The sequence below is a fragment of the Rhinoraja longicauda genome, chromosome 2 (assembly GCF_053455715.1).
Source record: "Rhinoraja longicauda isolate Sanriku21f chromosome 2, sRhiLon1.1, whole genome shotgun sequence".
NCBI lineage: Eukaryota > Metazoa > Chordata > Chondrichthyes > Rajiformes > Arhynchobatidae > Rhinoraja > Rhinoraja longicauda.
Window position 1 is genome coordinate 114,507,306 of NC_135954.1, and position 22,674 is coordinate 114,529,979.

Below are 22,674 nucleotides of genomic sequence, written 5' to 3' on the forward strand. Positions count from 1 at the left end.
GTTGAACCGGTACTTTGGATCTGTCTTCACTAAGGAAGATACAAGCAATCTCCCAGATGTTCTAGTGGCCAGAGATCCTAGGGTGACGGAGGAACTGAAGGAAATCCACATTAGGTAGGAAATGGTGTTGGGTAGACTGATGGGACTGAAGGCTGATAACAGGCCCTTCGGCCCACCGGGTCGGTGCCGACCACGATCCCCGCACAGTAACACTATCCTTCACCCACTAGGGACAATTTTTACATTCACCAAGCCAATTAACGTACATAACTGTTTGTCTTTGGAGTGTGGGAGGAAACCAAAGATCTTGGAGAAAACTCACACAGGTCATGGGGAGAACGTACAAACTCCGCACAGACAGCACCCGTAGTCGGGATGGAGCCCGGGTCTCCGGCGCTGCATTCACTGTAAGGCAGCAACTCTACCGCTGCACCACCGTGAACGCCCAAATAAACCATCGAATAAAATCCTAAACCTTGACCTTTACCGTGTTAAACACTTAACCATTGTTAAAACGAATAGCGAAAGGCCTGGGTAGTGACACGTCAGTGACACTGCAGTGGAGGTAGTCAGTAGCACCATGTTCCTGGGGTTGCAGATCACAGACAGTCTGACCTGGTCCCTAAACACTGCATCTCGAGTCAAGAGAGCCCAGCAACGGTTGCACTTTCTGCACCGGATGAGAAGAGCACACCTCCCCATCCCCTCCTCACCACTTTCTACAGGGGAACCAAAGAGAGCGTACTGACCAACTGCATCTCTGTCTGGTCTGGGTGCAATGTCCTGGATGGAAGAAAGTGAAGTCCCGATGATTTTCTCAGCCGTCCTCACCACTCTCTGCATGGACTTCCAGTCTGAGGCTTTGCAGTCACTTGATTAGTAAGGGTGTCAGGGGTTATGGGGGAAGGCAGGAGAATGGGATTGAGAGGGAAAGAGATCAGCCGTGATTCAATGGGCCAAATGGCATACTTCTGCTCCTCTGGCTTATGATGCAAAATCTTTTCCCGAGGGTTCCCTTACCATTCCCTACATAGCGAAATGTGTGCTCTTTTTGTTAATGTGATTTTTTTGTCGTTGGTTTGTCGCCATTGACTATCGAAACCGTCTTGGCCGTATCATAGAACAGTACAGCACAGGAACTACAGCTTCAGCCCGTGATGTCTGTGTCGATCATAATGCCAAGATAAACTAATCTCTGCCTATACTTGATCCATGCCACTCCATTCCCTTCATAACCATGTGCCTATCTAAAAGCCTCTTAAACACCACTGTCGTATCTGCCTCTATCACCACTCCTGGCAGCGAGTTGCAGGCATCCAATGGCTCAATGCTACTTTATTGTTAGTACCTAGGTTCAGTTAAATTCCTTATTTTGCACACAATTCAGTACTTCTTACTGTGTAAGAGTACAAGAGTGCGACGATTATAGTGTAAGAATAGTAGATTACTCTAAGGCAGAATACAAAGAGTCGCCATGTTTCCGACGCTACTCTCTATGTAAAAAAACTTGCCCTGCACATCTCCTTTAAACTTTGTCCCTCTCACTTTAACGCCATGCCCTCTAATCCTTGACATTTCCACCCTGGTAAAAAGGTTTTGACTGCCTACCCTTTCTCTACCTCTCATAATTTTATATACTTCTTTCACGTCTCCCTTCCACCGTTGGCTTTCAAGAAAAAAACAACCCAAGTTTGTCCAACTTCTCCTTGCATCTAGGCAGTATTCTGGTAAATCTCACATCCATGGAAACCTAGGACGATAGAAAATAGGTGCAGGAGGATGCCATTTGGCCCTTCGAGCCAGCAGCGCCATTCATTGTGATCATGGCTGATCACCCACAATCAGTAACCCATGCGTGCCTTCTCCTCAGATAGAATGTAGTTGGAGACAGTAAGACTGGCGGGAGAATTGGAAAGGGGGAGGGGATGGAGAGAGAGGAAAAGCAAGGGCTATATGAAGTTAGAGAAGCCAATGTTCATACCGCTGAGGTGTAAGCTACCGAAGCAAAATATGAGGTGCTGTTCCTCCAATTTGCGCTGGGCCTCACTCTGACAATGGAGGAGGCCCAGGACAGAAAGGTCAGATTGGGAATGGGAGGTGGAGTTAAAGTGCTGAGCCACCGGGAGATCAGGTAGGTTAAGGCGGACTGAGCGGAGGTATTCAGTGAAAGGATATACAGGAGTTGATACCTGGAACAGCGGATACAGTAGGAGGTGCAAGTGAACCTTTGCCTCAACTGAAAAGACTGTCGGGGTCCTTAGATGGAGTCGAGGGGGGGAGGTAAAGGGAGTGTTGCATCTCCTGCGGTTGCATGGAAAACTACCTGGGGAGGGGGTGGTTTGGGTGGGAAGAGACGAGTTGATCAGGGAGTTGACGTGTTGACCAGGGCCCCTCTCATTTCAAATCTGAGTTTCCTGTCCTAGGCCTCCTCCATTGTCAGAGTGAGGCCCAGCGCAAATTGGAGGAACAGCACCTCATATTTCGCTTGGGTGGCTTACACCCCAGCAGTATGAACATTGACTTCTCTCACTTCAAATAGCCCTTGCTTTCCCTCTCTCTCCATCCCCTCCCCCTTCCCAGTTCTCCCACCAGTCTTACTGTCTCCAACTACATTCTATCTGTGTCCCGCCCACTCCCCTGACATCAGTCTGAAGAAGGGTCTCGACCCGAAACGTCACCCATTTCTTCTATACAGAAATGCTGCCTGTCCTGCTGAGTTACTTCAGCATTTTATGTCTACTTTTGATTTAAACCAGCATCTGCAGTTCTTTCCTACGCACGTTAAAGGGAACAATTTTCAGGGCTTCAGGGAAAAGAAGTGGGAATACAATCAATAGACAATAGGTGCAGGAGGAGGTCATTCAGCCCTTCGAGCCAGCACCACCATTCAATGTGATCATGGCTGATCATTCTCAATCAGTACCCGTTCCTGCCTTCTCCCCATACCCCCTGACTCTGCTATCCTTAAGAGCTTTATTTAGCTCTCTCTTGAATGCTTTCAGAGAATTGGCCTGCACTGCCTTCTGAGGCAGTGAATTCCACAGATTTTCAACTCTCTGACTGAAAAAGTTTTTCCTCATCTCCATTCTAAATGGCCTACCCCTTATTTTTAAACTGTGGCCCCTGGTTCTGGACTCCCCCAACATTGGGAACATGTTTCCTGCCTCTAATGTGTCCAACCCCTTAATAATCTTATATGTTTCTATAAGATCCCCTCTCATCCTCCTAAATTCCAGTGTTTAGAAGCCTAGCCGCTCCAGTCTTTCAACATATGACAGTTCCGCCATTCCGTGAACTAACCTAAGTCCCCTGATACTATTTCAAAGAGTCTTTACCAGCGCAACATGGTAAATGACTTCTTCCTCCAAGCTTTATCATACTATCAATCTATAGATCTGTTTTATCAAAGCATGTGTGCTGATGTGTGTGGATTCAAAAGCAGAAAGATAAAGTTTGTTGTTTTTATTTTCCCTGATCTGTATTATAGTTTGAGATTGGACCGTTTGGCTGCATTCTTCTGACCCTGTCTGCCATTTTATCCAGATCCATTGACTTGTGAGTACTCTGTTGTGCTTCTTTTAACAAAGATTTCTGTTCAATGGTGCTTTTATTGTCACATGTGTGAAGTGCTAACACAGTGAAATTCCTTATCTTACAGACAGTCCAGTAGGGTATTGCCATACCCCCGATCCCCGATTAGCAAGTGTACAGAAATAGTCTACTAGGGCTGCATGCAAGAGGTGCCATGTTTTGGTGCCATTTGTAAAGTCCACGTTCCAGTTCTTATGAGTGGTGCCTGTTCAAGGCAAGTCCCAGGCTCTTGCGGGCCTCCAGCCATCTCCTTCTGTGTTTGTTATTTAGTTGAGGTTAGAAATACAGTGTGGAAACAGGCCATTTGGCCCACCGAGTCCATGCCGACCATCGATCACCCTTGCGCCAGTTTTATGTCATCCCACTTTTGAATCCTACACACTCGGGGGTAATTTACAGAAGCCAATTAACCTACAAACTCACATGTCTTTGGAATGTGGGAGGGAACCGGAGCACAGACAGAGAGAGAGAGAGAGACTATGAGACTATTGTGAGACTATGATTTTTTTTCCATGAGGTAAACCATTGAAATGTATTTTTCTGATATGGCATGGGATTGAAGAAGCAGGTGAAAAATTAATAGCAGACCAAAGAATCTGTGCAAAGACTTGGCTGGTTTTAATTTCTAGCTATTGGGATCCTCAATAGTGAGGTTATTTTTTGTATTTTGATTGAGTGTAAGATGCGCAGAACATAAAACAGTGCAGTGCAAAAACAGGCTTTTGTCTGCAGAAGTCCCGATGAGGTTGGGATTGGCTGCCTCACCCGACGTGGGCGCCGCAGTTTCGGGGCACTTTCATGCGGTGGGGGGGGTTCAAGTGCGCTCTCATAATTTTGTCCTGACCACCAGTTGCCGGAAAATCAGTGGTGGACCTATATTCACTCTTGTACAAAATGTGGCAAAGATTACGGATGGGTATTTGGAAGGACGAGCGACCCACGATCAGAAACGTAGCTTGTTCAGAAGCATCCGAAACAAGAGAAAGTCAAGTCAAGTCAATTTTATTTGCATAGCACATTTAAAAACAACCCACGTTGACCAAAGTGCTGTACATCCTTCTTTCCTGAGATGCTGCCTGACCTGCTGAGTTACTCCAGCATTTTGTGAATAAAAACCTGCTGTACATCAGTTCAGGTACTAAGAACGAATATACAATGGCACACAAACATAACAGCACATACATAAACAGTTCACAGCGCCCCCTCAGAGGGCCTCAAACGCTAGGGAGCAGAAATATGTTTTGAGCCTGGCCTTAGAGTCGATGGGGGGGGGGGGGGGGCAGTTCTGATGGGGAGAGGGATGCTGTTCCACCGTCTATGAGCTGCAACCGCAAAAGCGCGGTCACCCCTGAGCTTAAGTCGAGACCGCGGGATAGTGAGTAGCCCCAAGTCGGCCGACCTGAGGGACCTGGAGAGAAAGTGATCTCTCAAGAGGCTACGTTTGTCCCTGATGAGATCTTGAAGGAATGGCAGTCTGGGCAATTTAGGTCATTTCTGGTGGGAATTGTAAAATTAAATTATCCTTCTACTTGATGGAAAGCTCAGTAGAAGATATTTTCTACAGGTTTGAATTACCGATAAAGAATTAAAACGGTTCAGTTCATTGAGACAGTGTGAAGACAGATGTTTTGTGTGCAACCTCCCTCGTTCAGCTACCATTTATTTTTAACACTATCTGATGACCTTCTTGGCACTGACATTAACTCTATCTCTAAATTCCAATGTTGGAAATATTTTCAAATTAATGAGAGCAATAAGTGTTGCTCTAATGTGTCTGGACCAGGCAATGAGGCACCTACCTCTAAATGCTTTTAAATTATGCTGTTTGTAATACTGATGACATTTTTAGCCATTAAGACACTGGCCATCTTTTATTTGATAAAACTTTCCAATCCATCATATAAGTAGCACTTGGGTCAAGCCTCTAGTGTCCTGTATTACAGCTAAAAGTTTTATCGTTGCCATAAATAAATCCATTAAGGATTATGTCTTTACTAACTTGACTTTCTATTTCTGTTGCTATCAGCAATGCATCAAGATATTCATTTGGGGAGACCTTATTTTTTGCATCTTTGATGTACAGCATGGAAACAACTCATCCATGCTGGTCAATATGCCCATCTAAGATGGTAGCATATGCCCATGTTTGGCCCATATTTCTCTAAATCTTTCCTATCCATGTACATACCCAGATACCCTTTAATTATTGTTATTGTACCTGTCTTAACGTCCTCCTCTGGCATCTTGTTCCATGTACCCATGTGAAAAAATGGCCCCACTGGTTCTATTTAATTGCTCCCCTCATATCTTAAACCTATGCCCTCTACTTCCATTCCTCACCCATTCCCTCTCTCCTAGATGCTGCCTGACCTGCTGAGTTACTCCAGCATTTTGTGATACCCTCTACTTCTTGATTCCCCAATCATGTAGGAAAATAACTGCAGATGCTGGTTAAAATTTCAGGTAGACACAAAATACTGGAGTAACTCAGCAGGTCAGGCAGCATCTCGGGAGAGAAGGAATGGGTGACGTTTCAGGTCGAGACCCTTCTTCAGACTGATGTCAGGGGAGAGGGCAGGACAAAGATAGGATGTAGTCGGAGACAGGAAGACAGGTGGGAGAACTGAGAAGGGGAGGGGATAGAGAGGGAAAGCAGGGACTATCTGAAGTTAGAGAAGTTCATACCGCTGGGGTGTAAACTACCCAAGCGGTGCTGTTCCTCCAATTTGCGCTGGGCCTCACTCTGACAATGGAGGAGGCCCAGGACAGAAAGGTCAGACTGGGAATGGGAGGGGGAGTTGAAGTGCTGAGCCACCAGGCAGGTAGGTTAAGACGGACTGAGCGGAGGTGTTCAGCGAAACGATCGCCGAGCCTGCGCTTGGTCTCGCCGATGTAGAGAAGTTGACACCTGGAACAGCAGGTGCAGTAGAGGTTGGAGGAGGTGCAGGCGAACCTCTGCTTCACCTGGAAAGTCTTGGCAACCACCAATAAAGATGTACCCACTCAAAATATTTGGAAGTGGGTTATTTTTAACGTGCAGGTTGAACACCGATTTTCCAGCAACTGATGGTCCACCCGCCTCTGTAATCTGGACAAAATTACGAGAGCTCAGTTGAAATTCCCCGAGTGGCCACAGATGGCGTTGTGAGAGGCGAGCGTGCTCTCCGGTCATGTCTGGTCATGTGAAGGGCCATGCTCTCAATCTTCTCTCCTAACTGCTTTGCAAAGTATACCTCGTTTTAATGACCCCCCTTATATCAGATGTCTGACATAATGGACGGACCTGCAGACCCATCACCTGCTCCCACCGGCTCCACGGCCGTTTAAAGCCCTGGCTTCCAACTGCACTCTCAACTCACAAAGTGCACCAGTGAGCCCTTCTTCACCCACCGAAAGGACACAAAGTGCTGGAGTAATTCAGCGGGTCAGGATCCCTGGAGAACACGGAGAGATGACCTTGGGACCCTTAAGCTGATTTAGTTGGCTGAGTTACTCCAGCACTTTGTGTTTGTGTGTGCCCTCTCGGTCATCATGGGTCCCCTTCCCCCTTGCCTGCTGTCGCTTCCGAGGTGGAGTATGTTGGAGGCTCCAGGGGAGAAGGAGGAGGTGGCGGTGGTGGGGGGAGGAGGGAAGGAAGCGGCAGCCACCTGAAGGTCAGAAGACGTAGCTTCCCCCTCCACTGCCTCTCCCCCTCCTCTTTCTCCCGCCACCACTGGCGCCTCTCCTCTCCAAAATCACAATCACAATCACACATTCACAATAATACTTTATTAGTCACGTATGTTTTGCAACATACGAGGAACTTCATTTGCCATACAGTCATAACGATAAAAAGCAACAGGACACACAAAATACATTTTAGCATGACCATCCACCACAGTGTCTCTTCCACATTCCTCACTGTGATGGAAGGCGAAAAAAATTGGCCTCAGTTTAAAACATTTTGACATTGTGAAAGTCATGATGATTCGTTTCTTTCACAACTGTCTTCTTAGTTGTGATCAAGTCTAGCATTAGTTAAAGAAGTTATGAGGCAAAGAAAGGGTCGACAGTCAGAACCTTTTTCCCCAGGGTGGAAATGTGAAAGACCAAAGGGCATTGCTTTAAGGTGAGAGGGGCAAAGTTTAAAGGAGATGTGCGTGGCAGTGTTTTCTTTACACAGAAGATGGCGGGTGCCTGGAATGCACTGCCAGAGGTTGTGGCGGAGGCAGACACCATAGTGGTGTTTAAGAGGCTTTTAGATAGGCACATGGATATTCAGGGGATAGAGGGATATGGATCACATGCAGGCAGAGGAGATCAGTTTAACTTGACTTCCAGTTTGGCATAGACATTGTGTTCCTGTGCTCTACTGTTCTATGTTATAACTATATCATTTGATACTTAGGCTAGGAAAAGCCAAACAGCTATTTCTCTTTCTTCTCGGGTTCAATGTTTTCAATCGTGTATATATAGATGTGATTTTCTTTTATTTCGTTATTTAAATATTTCATCCCAATGTGACCGAATTAGGTTCAGAAAGATGACTATCTTTGAGCAAATGAACTGTTGTCCACCAGTCTGCTTGTTCCAGTTGATTATTACAAAACATTGGCAACTGTTACAAACATCCTGGCACTCTAACCCTGCTAATAACAGAAGAACAGTGCATTTTAACGAACATAAACAGTAGCATTCCAAGCTAGCTTTCCATCACGCTGCTCTGTCCGCTTGCTGCAAGCATGTGAGAAATGTGGGTCTCTGGACTATGACAGACACACTTAATCTTGATTCCCTTTGGCAAGAGTGTATGTGATGGCTGTAATGGGCGCATAGAAGTCAGCATCTGGGGCAAACTAATGGTGTAAATGATCCTTTACAGTAATTCTTAACATTGTTCGCGTGCTAAGAGTAAAGCTCAATAGATGGCTTTCTCCCTCTGCATAGAATTGTCCTCATGACGAATTGATCAACTGTCCCTTATTCCTCGATCCCGTGAAAATAATTACAAGATATCATGTGAGATTTTAGAAGATCGACTCTTGCTGTTTAGTTTAATTTAGAGATACAGCGCGAAAACAGAGCCTTCGGCCTGCCGAGTCCATGCTGCCCAGCGATCCCTGCACACTGACACTATCCTACGATGTGATACGATACGATAGAACTTTATTTATCCCAGGAGGGAAATTGATCTGCCAACAGTCATAAACACAAGATATATGAAACATGAAATTAAAGTGACGAGTGGAAAAGATTGGGGATGTGTCAGGATTTGGGGAGGGGTGTCAGTCTACCCCACGACAGAAGGGGGAGGAGTTGTACAGTTTGATGGCCACGGGGGAAAAGGATCTCCTGTGGCGTTCTGTACTGCATCTTGGTGGAACCAGTCTGTTGCTGGACGTACTCCTCAGGTTGACTAGTACGTGTGCTGAATTGTCCAAGATGCTTTGCAGTTTGAGGAGTATCCTCCCCTCCAAGACCACCTCCCATGAATCTAACTCTGCCCCCAGGACGGAGCCAGGTTTCCTGATGAGCTTGTTAACCCTGTTGGCGTCTGTGGTCTTCTCCCTGCTGCCCTAGCACATGGCAGCAAAGAAGATGGCACTGGCCACCACCGATTGGTAGAACATCAGCAGCATCTTACTGCAGACGTTGAAGAAGCGGAGCCTTCTCAAAACGTACAGCCGGCTCTGTCCCTTCTTGTACAGGGCCTCAGCATTCCTGGAACAGTCCAGTTTACTGTCCAGGTAAACTCCAAGGTATTTGAACACCTTGGTAAACTGTACATCCACACCATTGATGGAGACGGGGGACAGGGATGTTCCTCTCTTCCTAAAATCCACCACTACCTGCTTAGTCTTGTCGGTGTTGAGCTGCAGGTGATTCAGCTCACACCACTCAACATAATTGTTGATTACACTGCTGTGTTCAGCTTCCCTCCCCTCACTGATGCAGCCCACAATTGCAGAGTCATCCGAGAACCTCTGTAGGTGGCAGTAGTCCGAGTTATATCTGAAGTCCAAGGTGTAGATGGTGAACAGGAAGGGAGAGAGGACTGTCCCCTGTGGGGCCCCTGTGTTGCTCACCACCATGGGGGTGAAACTGGATTCATGGGAGGTGATCTTGGAGGGGAGGAGGTATAAACACTGCTGTGATTTCTGCATGGTGAAACCAAAATGTATAAAAATGGCCTTTATTAAAATCGGACAATGTGCACTTTAACCACGTGATTTTTTCTATCACAAATCTCAAATTGTGGAGTATAGAGGCAAATAAATAAACGATGGGTCTTTGTCCCAAACATTCTGGAGGGCACTGTATAAACCAATGGTCCAGAGGCTGCTGTGACCACAAGGTCAGTGAGGAGGTAGTCACAGGAAGCCTTTGGAGGGAAAGCAACAGGACGAGCTAAACCTGTTTTTAAATAGATTTGATGGTGGGGCCTCTGCCCACCTCTCCCCTGCTGCCCAACAGCCACTCCCCTCAATCCCCCCGGTCCACTTCCTCTTCCACTGCTGCCCACCTCTCCCCTGCTGCCCAACAGTCACTCCCCCTCAATCCCCCCCGGTGCACTTCCTCTGCCATTTCTTTGCCGCACCTGACCATCCAGGTGAGGAGGGAGCTGAGCAGACTCCACCCAGGCAAAGACACGGGTCCCGATGGTGCCAGCCCTTGGGTTCTCAAGGCGTGTGCCAGCCAGTTATGCGGAGTGCTACAGCATTTTTTCAACCTGAGCCTGAGCCTGGAGAGGGTTCCTGTGATGTGGAGACATCCTGCCTGGTTCCTGTACCAACGAGGATGCGGCCCAGCTCCTCCAATGACCACAGACCGGTGGCGCTGACTTCACACATCGTGAAGACCCTGGAGAGGCTGGTGCCCACTCACTCACCTGTTACCCCTGGTTAAACCCCACCTGGACCCCCTGCAGTTCGCTTACCAAACACAGATGGAGGTTGAGGACGCCATCATCCACCTGCTCCACCATTCTTATGCTCATCTGGATAAGCCGGGAAGCACTGTGAGAGTCATGTTTTTTTACTTCTCCAGTGCTTTTAACACGATCCGGCCTGCATTGCTAGGGAGCAAACAGACGTAGATGCGGGTGGATGGTCCATTGGTGCCCTGGATCACCGACTACCTGACTGGACGACCACAATATGTCAGGCTACGGAACTGTGTCTTGGACATGGTGGAGAGCAACACAGAGGCCCCACAGGGGAGGGTACTCTCTCCCTTCCTGTTCACCATCTACACCTTCAGATAGATATAACTCGGACTACTGCCACCTACAGAAGTTCTCAGATGAGTACAATTGTGGGCTGCATCAGTGAGGGGAGGAAAGCTGAATACAGAGGTGTAGTCACTGATTTTGTTGAGTGGTGTGGGCTGAATCTCCTGCAGCTCAACACCAACAAGACAAAGGGGTTAATGGTGGACTTTAGGAGGAGTGGAACACCCCTGTCTCCATCAATGGTGTGGATGTACAGTTTACCACGGAGTACAAATACCTTGGAGTGTATCTGGACAGTAAACTGGACTGTTCCAGAAATGGTGAGGCCCTGTACAAGAAGGGATAGAGCCGGCTGTACTTTTTGAGAAGGCTCCGCTCCTTCAACGTCTGCAGTAAGATGCTGCAGATGGTCTACCAATCGGTGGTGGCCAGTGCCACCTTCTTCACTGTCGTGTGCTGGGGCAGCAGGGCGAAGGCCGCAAACGCCAACAGGATTAACAAACTCATCAGGAAGGTTGGCTCCGTCCTGGGGGCGGAGGTGGATTCATGGGAGGTGGTCTTGGAGGGGAGGATGCTCCTGAAACTGTGGAGCATCCTGGACAATACAGCTCACCCCCTCCACACTGGTCAACCTGAGGAGCACCTTCAGTAACTGACTGGTTCCACCAAGATGCAGCACAGAACGCCACAGGAGATATTTGTTCCCTGTGGCTATCAAACTGGACATCTCCTCCCTCTTCTGTCGTAGGGTAGACTGACTCCCCTCACCCCCCTTCCCAAACTTTGCACATCCCCAATCCTTTCCACTTGTCACATTAATTTCACGTATTTTGTGTTTTATGACTGTTGGCAGATCAATTTTCCTCCTGGGATAAATAAAGTTCAACCGTATCGTATGGAGGGGAATGAATGGACACAGATCACATCATTTTCTGCACAGACATTGCGGGCCGAAGAGCCTGTTCCTGTGCTGTTCTGTTCTATGAAACGACTTGACATGTGTTGTCTGGACAATGTTTGCTTTCTCGATATGTCCATCTCCATCGATAGATTTTTCCAAACACTTTGAGATGGAGACGGAGCCGACCTCACGAGTTCTCAGATCTGCAGATCGTAAATCAAAAGATAACAATCACCGAGTCTAATCGGAGTAAACAGGAATTGGCAAATGGAGCTGGTTTAAGTAGATAATGAAGACCAGAACAGATCCATTTCTTTAAACTGGTTAGATTGTTTTGATCGACTTTACAAATGTTTTATTAATGAATGGAACATTATAAATACTGCCTGTGTAGATTTCCAGATGGAACTTGATAAAGCTCCATACAAAATGCGGGTTCGCAGAATTAAGCCCCATGAACTTAAAGGAATAAGAAAATGGCTATAAGCTAAAAGCAAGAAGCAGCAGTAAATGTTTTTATTTCAGACTGGAGGTTAGTTAGCAGTGGTATGAGAATCAGTGCTCGGAGTGCTGATATATTATTATTGATTCATAGAATCTTACGGCAAGGAAACTTTCCCTTCGGCCCAATTTGCCCACACCGGCCAATATGTCCCATTTATACTAGTCCCACCTCCCTGCATTTGGCCCATATCCCTCTAAACCTGTCCTATCCATGTATGGTGCATTAATGTATTGTGCATTAATGACTTGGGCATATGTGGACAGGGTAAAAATGCCCACATTTACAGGTGACTCAAAGTGTGAGGAGATATAATTGGCTGAATGTTCACACAGAAGATGAAATTTAACACGCCACCACCAGAAAGTGGTTGAGGCAGGCACATGGGTTAAACACAGGCAATTGTAACTGGCTGAGATGGGCATCTTGGTCGGCATGGATGAGCTGGGCCAAAGGTTGGTTCCATGATATATTACTCTATGACTCCAGGACCTATAACGGTGAAAAGATACACATTAGCAGGACAAATCTGAGAGAGCGATACAATTCTAAAAAGAGATGCAGGAACCGTGGATATAGTTGTGTGTGCTTGATAGCACGTACCACCAGATTCAGGAACAGCTTCTTCCCCCTGTTATCAGACTCTTGGATGTAAAAAAAAATGTTTTTAGCGATACAGCACGGAACCAGGCCCTTCGGCTCACCGGGTCCGTACCAACCAACGATCCCCACACACTAACACTATCCTACACACTAGGGAGAATTTTACATTTCCCAAGCCAATTAACCTACATATCTGTACATCTTTGGGGTGTGGGAGGAAACCGAAGATCTCAGCGAAAACCCACGTGGTCACGGGGAGAACGTACAAACTCCGTACAGACAGCGCCCATGGTCGGGATCGAACCCAGGTCTCCGACGTAAGCGCTGTAAGGCAGCAACTCTACTGCTGCGCCACCTTGTCATAAGCCATACAGTCATGGAGTGATACAGTGTGGAAACAGGCCCTTCGGCCCAACTTGCCCACACCACCAACATGTCCCAGCTACACTAGTCCCACCTGCCTGCGCTTGGTCCATATCTCTCCAAATCTGTCCTATCCATGTCCCTGTCCAACAGTTTCTTAAACGTTTGGATAGTCCCAGCCTCAACTACCTCATCTGGCAGCTTGTTCCATACACCCACCACCCTTTGTGTGAAAAAGTTACCCCTCAGGTTCCTATTAAATCTTTTCCCCTTCACCTTGAACCTATGTCCTCTGGTCTTCGATTCCCCTACTCTGGGCAAGAGACTCTGTGCATCTACCTGATCTGTTCCTGTCATGATTTTATACACCTCTCTTAGATCACCCCTCAACCTCCGGCGCTCCAAGGAATAGAGACCTGGCCTACTCAACCTCTTCCTATAGTTCACACTCTCTAGTCCTGGCAACATCCTCGTAAATCTTTTCTGAACCCTTTCAAGCTTGACAATATCTTTCCTATAACATGGTGCCCAGAACTGAACACAATATTCTAAATGTGTTATACAACTGTAACATGAACTCCCAACTTCTATACTCAATACTCTGACTGATGGCCAATGTGCCAAAAGCCTTTTTGACCACCTTATCTTCCTGTGACTCGACCTTCAAGAGCACTTGTACTCCTAGATCCCTCTGCTCTACAACACTCCCCAGAAGCCTACCATTCACTGTGTAGGTCCTGCCCATGTTAGACGTCCCAAAATGCAACACCTCACATATCTCTATTAAATTCCATCAACCATTCCTCAGCCCACCTGGCCAATCGATCCAGATCCTGCTGCAATATTTCACAACCATCTTCAATATCTGCAATACCACCCACTTTTGTATCACCAGCAAACTTACTAATCTTATCCTGTCTGCTCTCATCCAAATCATTGATGTAGATGACAAACAGCAATGGGCCCAACACCGAACCCTGAGGCACACCACTGGTCACAGGCCTCCAGTCCGAGAAGCAACCTGCCACCCTCTGCTTCCTTCCATGGAGCTAAGTTGCTGTCCATTCAGCTATCTCTCCTTGGATCCCATGCGATCTAACCTTCCAGAGCAGCCTATCATGCGGAACTTGCATATTTCGAAATGCATGTAATACACTTGATCACGAAGCCGGAAGTGAGCTGCGGCTCGCTATGGGTCAAAATATCACAAGTCGAAGCATCGTAAGTCGGGGAGCACCTGTACCACCTGCATGAAAATGGCACTTTTTTTAGTGAAACATAATGGGTTCTGAGATTCATAATTAGAGGGAGAATGTGCAAAAAGGGATAAAACCAACTAAACTGTGCTACGAACTGTCTTGGTTGTACTAGGGACCATAATTTGGGCTATAGTTTTGTTTTACATTAATATTGTTTTTTTATTGAACGTTTATTTCGTTTTTTTAATTGTTTTAGCTTTTGAGTATTGTGCTTACAGACCTGTTGTGCTGCTGCAAGTTAGGATTTCATTGTTCCATTTTGGTATATATAACAATTAAACGCTCTTGACTCTTGAAGCAGAGTGGTCATTTGTACATATGCAAAATATTGATATAGCCAAAACGGAACCATTGTGTCCAGTTCTGGTCACCACAGTTTGGGAAGATAAGGGCCAGGAGGATGCAGAAAATGTCTCTCGGAGTTAGGGTTGCCAACTGTCCCGTATTAGCCGGGACATCCCGTGTTTTGGGCTAAATTGGTTTATCCCGTACGGGACCGCCCTTGTCCCGTATTAGGCTCGGACGGCTATAGCCCAAAATTGTCGGCCCGGTCACTGTAGCCTGGGGGCTGCAGCAGTCCCAGACTGTGTAGGTAGACACACAATGCTGGAGTAACTCAGCGGGTCATGCAGCATCTCGGGAGAGAAGGAATGGGTGACGTTTCAGGTTGAGACCCTGAAGAGTTGTCTGAAGAAGGGTCTCAATCCGAAACGTCACCCAATTCCTTCTCTCCCGAGATGTTACATGACCCGCTGAGTTACTCCAGCATTGTGTGTCTACCTTCGATTTTAACCAGCAACAGCAGTTTTTTTCCTACACTGGACAGTGGAGGCCCGGGCGCCGCCTGACGGCGGTTGCTTAGCAACCCGTCTCCCGGCACGGGCGGCTGCCTTTGGTGGAGCGGGAGCACATGCCGCTGGTTGGGTGAGGTCACGTGGGGCACAGAGCAGTGATGTCACCTTGTCCCGTAATTTTGAGTGAGGAAGTTGGCAACCCTACTCGGAGTGGTTCCAGGGATGAGTGATTTCAGCTGCAAGGTTAGAATGGAGAAGCTGGAATTGTCCATTTTGGTGCAAAGAAAGTTGGGCAAAGATTTGAAACACACATACAAAATCAACGATAGACACAAAGTACTGGAGTAACTCAGTGGGTCAGGCATCACTGCTAGAGAAAAAGGATAGGTGATGTTTCTGAAGAAGGGTTCCTGACCAAAATCTCCAGAGATGCTGCCTGACCCGCTAAGTTACTTTGGTATTTTGAGTATATCTTTGAGTAATAAACCAGTATCTGCAGTTCATTGTTTCTACATACAAAATCCTGACTAGTTTAGTCGGGGTAAATAGAGAGCAAATAGATGTTACCATCAGTGAATGGTTCAAAGACAAAGGGGGACCAGACTATAATTGTGGGCAAAGGATACAAGGTTGGGATGATTTTATGCAAGAGTAGTTAGGATCTGGTTTACTACTTGCAGGGGAAACAGATCAATCAGTTGCTTTAAAAAAAAAGGATAAATGCATGAAAGAATGATTTGCAGGGAGGAGAGAATATAGTTGAGGCATTGGACTGACAGGTTTCTTCCATTACAATCACCATTAGCCACTTCACCAATGCAGAGTTCCCCATTGTAATCTTAAGAAATAGTTAGGGGCGACGCAGTGGCACAGTGGTAGAATTGCTGCCTTACAGCTCCAGACACCTGGGTTAGATCCTGACTACCGGTGCTGCCTGTACGGAGTTCCTGCGTTCTCCCTCTGACCACGTGGGTTTTCTCTTGGTGTTCCGGTTTCCGATCACATTCTGTGGGTTTGTCGGTTAATTGGCCTCTGTAAATTGTCCCTCGTGTGCCGGATAGAACTAGTGGCCGTCGTGGACTCGGTGGGCAGAAGGGCCTATATCCACACCGTATTTCTGGACTAAAACTAAACTACACAATGTGGGAAAAATAATGACCACCCATGTCATTGCAATTCTGTGATTCGTCGACTAACATGCTGTCAGTTGGCCCTCAACACACTACTCACTTCTTGGTTCATTTCCATGGTCCATACCAAACACTGATCAGATTGCATGCTCTGCTGTACTTCATCTGCGAGAGAACCAGGCTCAATGAGAGCTTCAGGTGCAACCATCAACTGCGATCACTTCAGTCTTAGGGTTGCCAACTGTCTTGTATTAGCCACGACATCCCGTATATTGGGCTAAATTGGTTTGTCGCTTATGGGACCGCCTTTGTCCCGTATTAGGCCCGCGGGGCGCTGTAGGCCCGGACACTCTAGGCCCTGACACTGTAGGCCCGGAGGCCTGGGTGCTGCCTAACGGAGGTTGCGTAGCAGCCCGCCTCCCGGCCCGGGCGGCTGCCATTGGTGGAGCGGGAGCGAGTGGCCGCTGGCTGGGTGAGGTCATGTGGGGCGCGGGGCGGTGACATCACCTTTTGTCCCTTATTTTGGAGTGGGAAAGTTGGCAACCCTAGTCTTAGAAAGACATAAAATGCTGGAGTAACTCAACGGCTCCTTCAGTCTGAAGAAGGGCTCTGACCTGAAACGTCATCTATTCCTTTTCTCCAGAGATGCTGAGTAACCGCGGAGTTACTCCAGCACTATGTGTTTCTATCTTCCATATAAACCAGCATCTGCAGTTTCTTCCTACACTTCAGTCTAAGATATGGCACGATGGAATAGTGGTCCAGGCATTCAACGTAAAGCAAGTCGCCAGTATCTTGAAAGTGTGTTTGCCACGGACAGTAAATGACTAACATGTTCTGGAATTAGTGCAATATTGCAGTGAGGTTATTTGGAGTTCAGCTTTCACAGATCTGACCCTGATTTCAGTTATTGTCATAACTGCTGATCGCAAATCCTCCCTGGCTCCATTTTGTTTTCACAAATAGGCGGGTTGTTTTTGTAACATTTTGAATAATGCGCTGGGAAGGGAACTCCCTAGTTCTCTTTCAGAAAGGGCCATCTGAAATACAGTTTTTCATTTATTTTGCATTAAATGTAAGAATGCTGATGTTTGTTTCACAACAGCTGTTATGTTGATAACACTATTGTTTAGTTGTACCTCAGGATTTGGGGCAGTCCATATCCCAGGAGCAAATATAGAAATCAGCTTCCAGCTATTGTGCAGGTTGGCCTCGACAAATATGATGCAGAAGTCAGATTTGAGGGCAGGTTTCTATTTTTACAGATGTCCCCATGCACTCGATAACTGAGGCTCCCTTTAGGTTCCACTGTCATGTGCTATTCATTGCGATAGAAACATAGAGAATAGGTGCAGAAGTAGGCCATTCAGCCCTTTGAGCCTGCACCGCCATTCAATATGATCATGGCTGATCATCCAGAATCAGTAGGAAAGAACTGCAGATGCTGGTTTAAATCGAGGGTCAACACAAAATGCTGGAGTAACTCAGCGGGACAGGCAGCATCTCTGGAGAGAAGGGGTGACATTTCAGGTCGAGAACTTTCTTTAGACTGATTGATCAGTGTATATGAAAAAGAACTCCCTGGTGCCTGAGCTGCCCAGCTGTTATCAGGCAACTGAAAGGTCCTCTCATCAGCTGGAGTGCAGTCCTGACCTTCCATCAAACTCATTGGAGACCTTTGAACTATGTTTAATCGGCCTTTACATCTTGCGCTGAAAGTTGTACCCATTATCTGCATTGTGGACAGCTTGTTGTGATCATGTATAGCCTTTGACTGGATAGCACCCAAACAAAACCTTTTCACTGGACCTCGCTATACACCGATTAGCCAAAACATTATGACCACTGATAGGCAAAGTGAATAACATTGATTATCTTGTTACAATGGCACCTGTCAAGGGGTGGGATATATTAGGCAGCAAGTGAACAGCCAGTTCTTGAAGTTGATGTGGTGGATGCAGGAGAAATGGGCAGGAGTAAAGACCTGAGCGACTTTGACAAGGGCCAAATTGTTATGGCCAGACGACTGGGTCAGAGCATCTCTGAAACGGCAAGGCTTGTGGGGTGCTCCCGGTCAGCAGTGGTGAGTACCTACCGACAGTGGTCCGAGGAGGGACAAACCACAAACCGGCGACAGACAGGGTGTTGGGCGCCCAAGGCACATCGATGCGCGAGGGCAACGAGGGCTATCCCGTCTGCTCCGATCTGACAGACACAAGTCACAGAATTTTTTTATGGTGGTCACGGGAGGAATGTGTCACAATACATAGTGCATCGCACCGTGCTGCGTATGGGGCTGCACACGGAGGACCAACAGCATATCAGGCTGTTTTGTTATAATGACCATATCAGGTCATAATGTTTTGGTTGATCGGTGTATGTAACAATAATAAACTAAGCTATATTAAACTAAACTAAAGCTTTTGGAAGGAACTGCGGATGCTGGTTTGCAGCGACCATAGATACATATGCTGGAATAACTCAGCGGGACAGGCAGCAGCTCTGGGGAGAAGGATTGGGTGACGTTTTGGGACCAGGCCCTTCTTCAGAGTCAGGGGAGAGGGAAACTAGAAGGGTGCAAAAAGCATATAAGATGTGAAAAGGACAGATCAAAGTAGATGCTGATCAAGGAAATGTGCAATGATTCCTTGTTGACTTAGGGGAAGGTGACATGCAAACAGTAAAATTAATCAGGAGGACAGTGAAACTAGTAGAACTAGGGTGGGGTGAGGGAGGGAGGGACAGAGAGAGGGAAAACTTGGTTAGAGAAATCAATATCACCACTGCCCAAGCAAAATATGAGGCACTGTTTCTACAAATTGCGTTTGCCCTCACTCTGACAGTGGACGAGGCCCAGGAATGAAAGGTCAGTATGGGAATAGGAAGGGGAGTTAAAATATTTGGCAACCGGGAGATTGCGTAGGCCAAGGCAGACTGAGCGAAGGTGTTCAACGAAACGATCTCCCTATTGCTTTGTCGCGTTCGTACACCAGCGGACACAGTCATCGGGGCTTCAGAAATTCTAAAGCAATTTTTTAAAGTGTTAACATTTTTTAAATTATTTGCAGAATAAAATGCGACTTTGATGTTCCCACCAGTACGCTGATCGGAGCGCACGGCTACTGTACACAGGTTGGTACCACTTCTTCACCCATGATGTACCGCAGGGCTTGTTGACTTAGAAATACGTAAAATGCAATTAGTTTTAAGTTTAAAACTCTTGCTTAACATCAAGGAACTGAGTAGGATGTTTGGAACCACGTCAGGGTAGCCAAAGATGGTACCGAAGCCGGGTGACTGTTCAGGTGCTAGTCCCAGCGTGGATCTGCTATCTTATATTTTGTGCACAAAATCATCTGAGGAATAGATCGGATAAATACACAGTCTCTTGCCCAGAATAGGGGATTCGAGAAGCAGAGGACATAGGTTTCCAGTGAGGGGGGGAAAGATTTAATAGGAACCTGAGATGTAACTATTTAAACAAAGGGTGGATGGGTGTATGGAACGAGCTGCCAGAGGAGGTAGATGAGGCAGGTACTATTGCAACATTTAAGAAACAGTTAGACAGGTACATGATAGGACAGGTTTAGAGGGATATGGGCCAAAAGCAGGCAGGTGGGATTAGTGTAGATGGGGCATTTTGGTCGGTGTGGGCTAGTTGGACCGAAGGGCCTGCTTCCACGCTGTAAGACTATGACTCCATGACCTAAAGCAGCCCTACAAATTCTCACAGATCTAACATAGAGGTACATTGAGTTCAGGACTAAACCCGGCTCCAGTCATCCTGACGTCGGGCGCTGTCTGTGTGGAGTTTGCATGTTCTCCCTTGCTGCCAGAGGAAGTAGTTGAGGCTGGGACTATCCCAACGTTTAAGAAACAGTTCGACAGGTACCTGGATAGGACAAGTTTGGAGGGATATGGACCAATGATATGGATATGGACTAGTGTAGCTGGGACATGTTGGCCAGGGTGGGCAACTTGGGCCGAAGGGCCTGTTTCCACACTGTGTATCACTCTGTGACTCTATGACTCTATAACCCTGTCACTCGCACTAATCGAGAATCTGTCGATCTCCACCTTAAAAATATCCTTTGACTTGGCCTCCACTGCTGTCTGTAGCTATGGATTCCACAGATTCACCACACTCTGACTGAAGATTTCTCCCCATCTACTTTCTAAAGTTACGTACTATTATTCTGAGGCTATGGCCTCTGGTCCTGGACTCTCCCACTAGTGGAAACATCCTCTCCACATTCTCTCTATCCAGGTCTGTTATGCTGCTGCAAGTAAGTTTTTAATTATTCCATTGTTGGTACATATGACAATTAAACACTCTTGACTCTTGATACGCTTTTGCCTCCATTTCACCTCTTGATGTGTGACTCACTCCACCCATTTGCCAATCAAACCCCCCTCACCTGTATCCACCCATCACTTGTCAGGGTTTCCTTTACTCTCCGGTCCCTCCCCCACCCCGATCACACTCAGTCTGAAGAAGAATCCCGATCCGAAACACCGTTGTCCATTTCCCTCCACAGATGCTGCCTGACCCACTGAGTTCCTCCAGCACATTGTGTTCTGATCAAGATTCCAGCATCTGCAGTTCCTTGTCTCTCCATAGGACAGTACCTTGTGTCTCTAATATAGGACCTTTATTTGTATTTTTCGAGCACACTAAATGTCTGGTCGCAAATGTCATTGTTCTCATCCAGTTATTAAATCTACCATCACTTTAACTTCTGTTCCAAATACACAAAATCATCAAGTGGGACCAGTCAGTGTACTTGTTCCATGAAACAGGCATCTAATCTCAAAAGACTCACCAGTGGCACAACATTGATTTTCACTTAGTAACACCTGCTCCTTACCCAGGGATTTCCTCTGGAAAAAATAAACAAACTTATTATCAGTTCATTTGATGCAAGGTATATACTTGATTATTTAAATTTTGTTTTTCTTGCTTATATTCTTTTTAGTTTAGTTTAGAGATACAGTGCGGAAACAGGCCCTTCGGCCCACCGAGTCTGCACCGACCAGCGATCAATACATACTTACACTATCCAACACACACTCGGGACAATTTACACTTGTACCAAGCCAATTCACCTACACACCTGTACTTCTTTGGAGTACGGGAGGAAACCGGAGCATCCGGAGAAAACCCACGCAGATCACGGGGAGAACGTGCAAACTCCGTACAGTCAGCACCAGGGCCGTTTTTACAGCATTATGGGCCCCCGGGCAAAGCAGTGTACTGGGGCCCCCTACCGTTACTCTCCCTCACCCCCCTTTCCCTACCAGCCCCACCGTGCCGGCGAAAAGCACTTACCGAAAAGCACTTAGCGATGGACTTAGGGTGCTACATTGTTGCAAAAAGCACTTACAGATCGCTGTGATAAGCACTTAGTGACCGAAAATGTTGCGAAAAAAGCACTTATTGAACCTACATTTTTAAAGTAGTATTTATTTATTGCAAGTCACTTAACAAACACAGATCAGCATGGGGCCCCTATGCTCGTGGGCCCCCGGGCAAGTGCCCATCAGGCCCATGTAAGGCAGCAACTCTACCGTTGTGGCACTGTGCCATCGTAGGTCTGGATTATTGAACCAAAAGTGCAGGTTTGAATCACAGCACAGCAATGAAATGAATCTAATATCGTAAATATTAATTTGACCTTGAAATTCATGGGTTATTGTAAAATCTCTTCTGGTGGGCAGTCATGGTGGCACTGTGGTAGAGTTGCTGCCTTACAGTGAATGCAGCGCCGGAGACCCGGGTTCCATCCCGACTATGGGTGCTGTCTGCATGAAGTTTGTACGTTCTCCCCGTGACCTGCGTGGGTTTTCTCCGAGATCTTCGGTTTCCTCCCACACTCCAAAGATGTGCAGGTTTGTAGGTTAATTGGCTTGGTAAATGTGAAAATTGTCCCTAGTGGGTGTAGGATAGTGTTAGTGTGCGGGGATCGCTGGTCGGCGCGGACCCGGTGGGCCGAAGGGCATGTTTCCGCGCTGTATCTCTAAACTAGTTCACTAATATTCTTACACAAAACAGCACAGGAACAAGCCCTTCTGCCCACGATGTCTGTTCTGATAATGATTCCAATTTAAACTGTACATCTATCTGCACTTGGTTTACATCCTTCAATCCTCTGGCTGTTCATGTCTGTCTAAACGTCCCTTAAATGATGCTATTGTGTCTGCTTCTGCCATCACCCTTGGCAGCGCATTCCAAGCACCCACCACTTTCTGTTTAAAAACAACTTGCCATGTCGAATCTTGAACCTCTCCACTCTCACTTTAAAGCTGCGCCCTCTACTATTT

At 46.8% G+C, this 22,674-nt stretch overlaps 1 protein-coding gene across 2 annotated transcripts in view; it reads left to right on the forward strand.

The window, feature by feature from the left end:
• Window positions 1-22,674, forward strand: part of mindy4 (MINDY lysine 48 deubiquitinase 4) — a 163,955-nt gene that overhangs the window by 107,032 nt on the left and 34,249 nt on the right. The window contains exons 13-14 of one of the 2 annotated variants that reach the window (XM_078426293.1): window positions 3,488-3,555; window positions 19,422-19,485. In XM_078426293.1, coding sequence (XP_078282419.1) covers window positions 3,488-3,555; window positions 19,422-19,485 — 132 coding nt within the window. The remainder of the gene's footprint in view (window positions 1-3,487; window positions 3,556-19,421; window positions 19,486-22,674) is intronic. The other variant, XM_078426303.1, reaches the window with a different exon arrangement.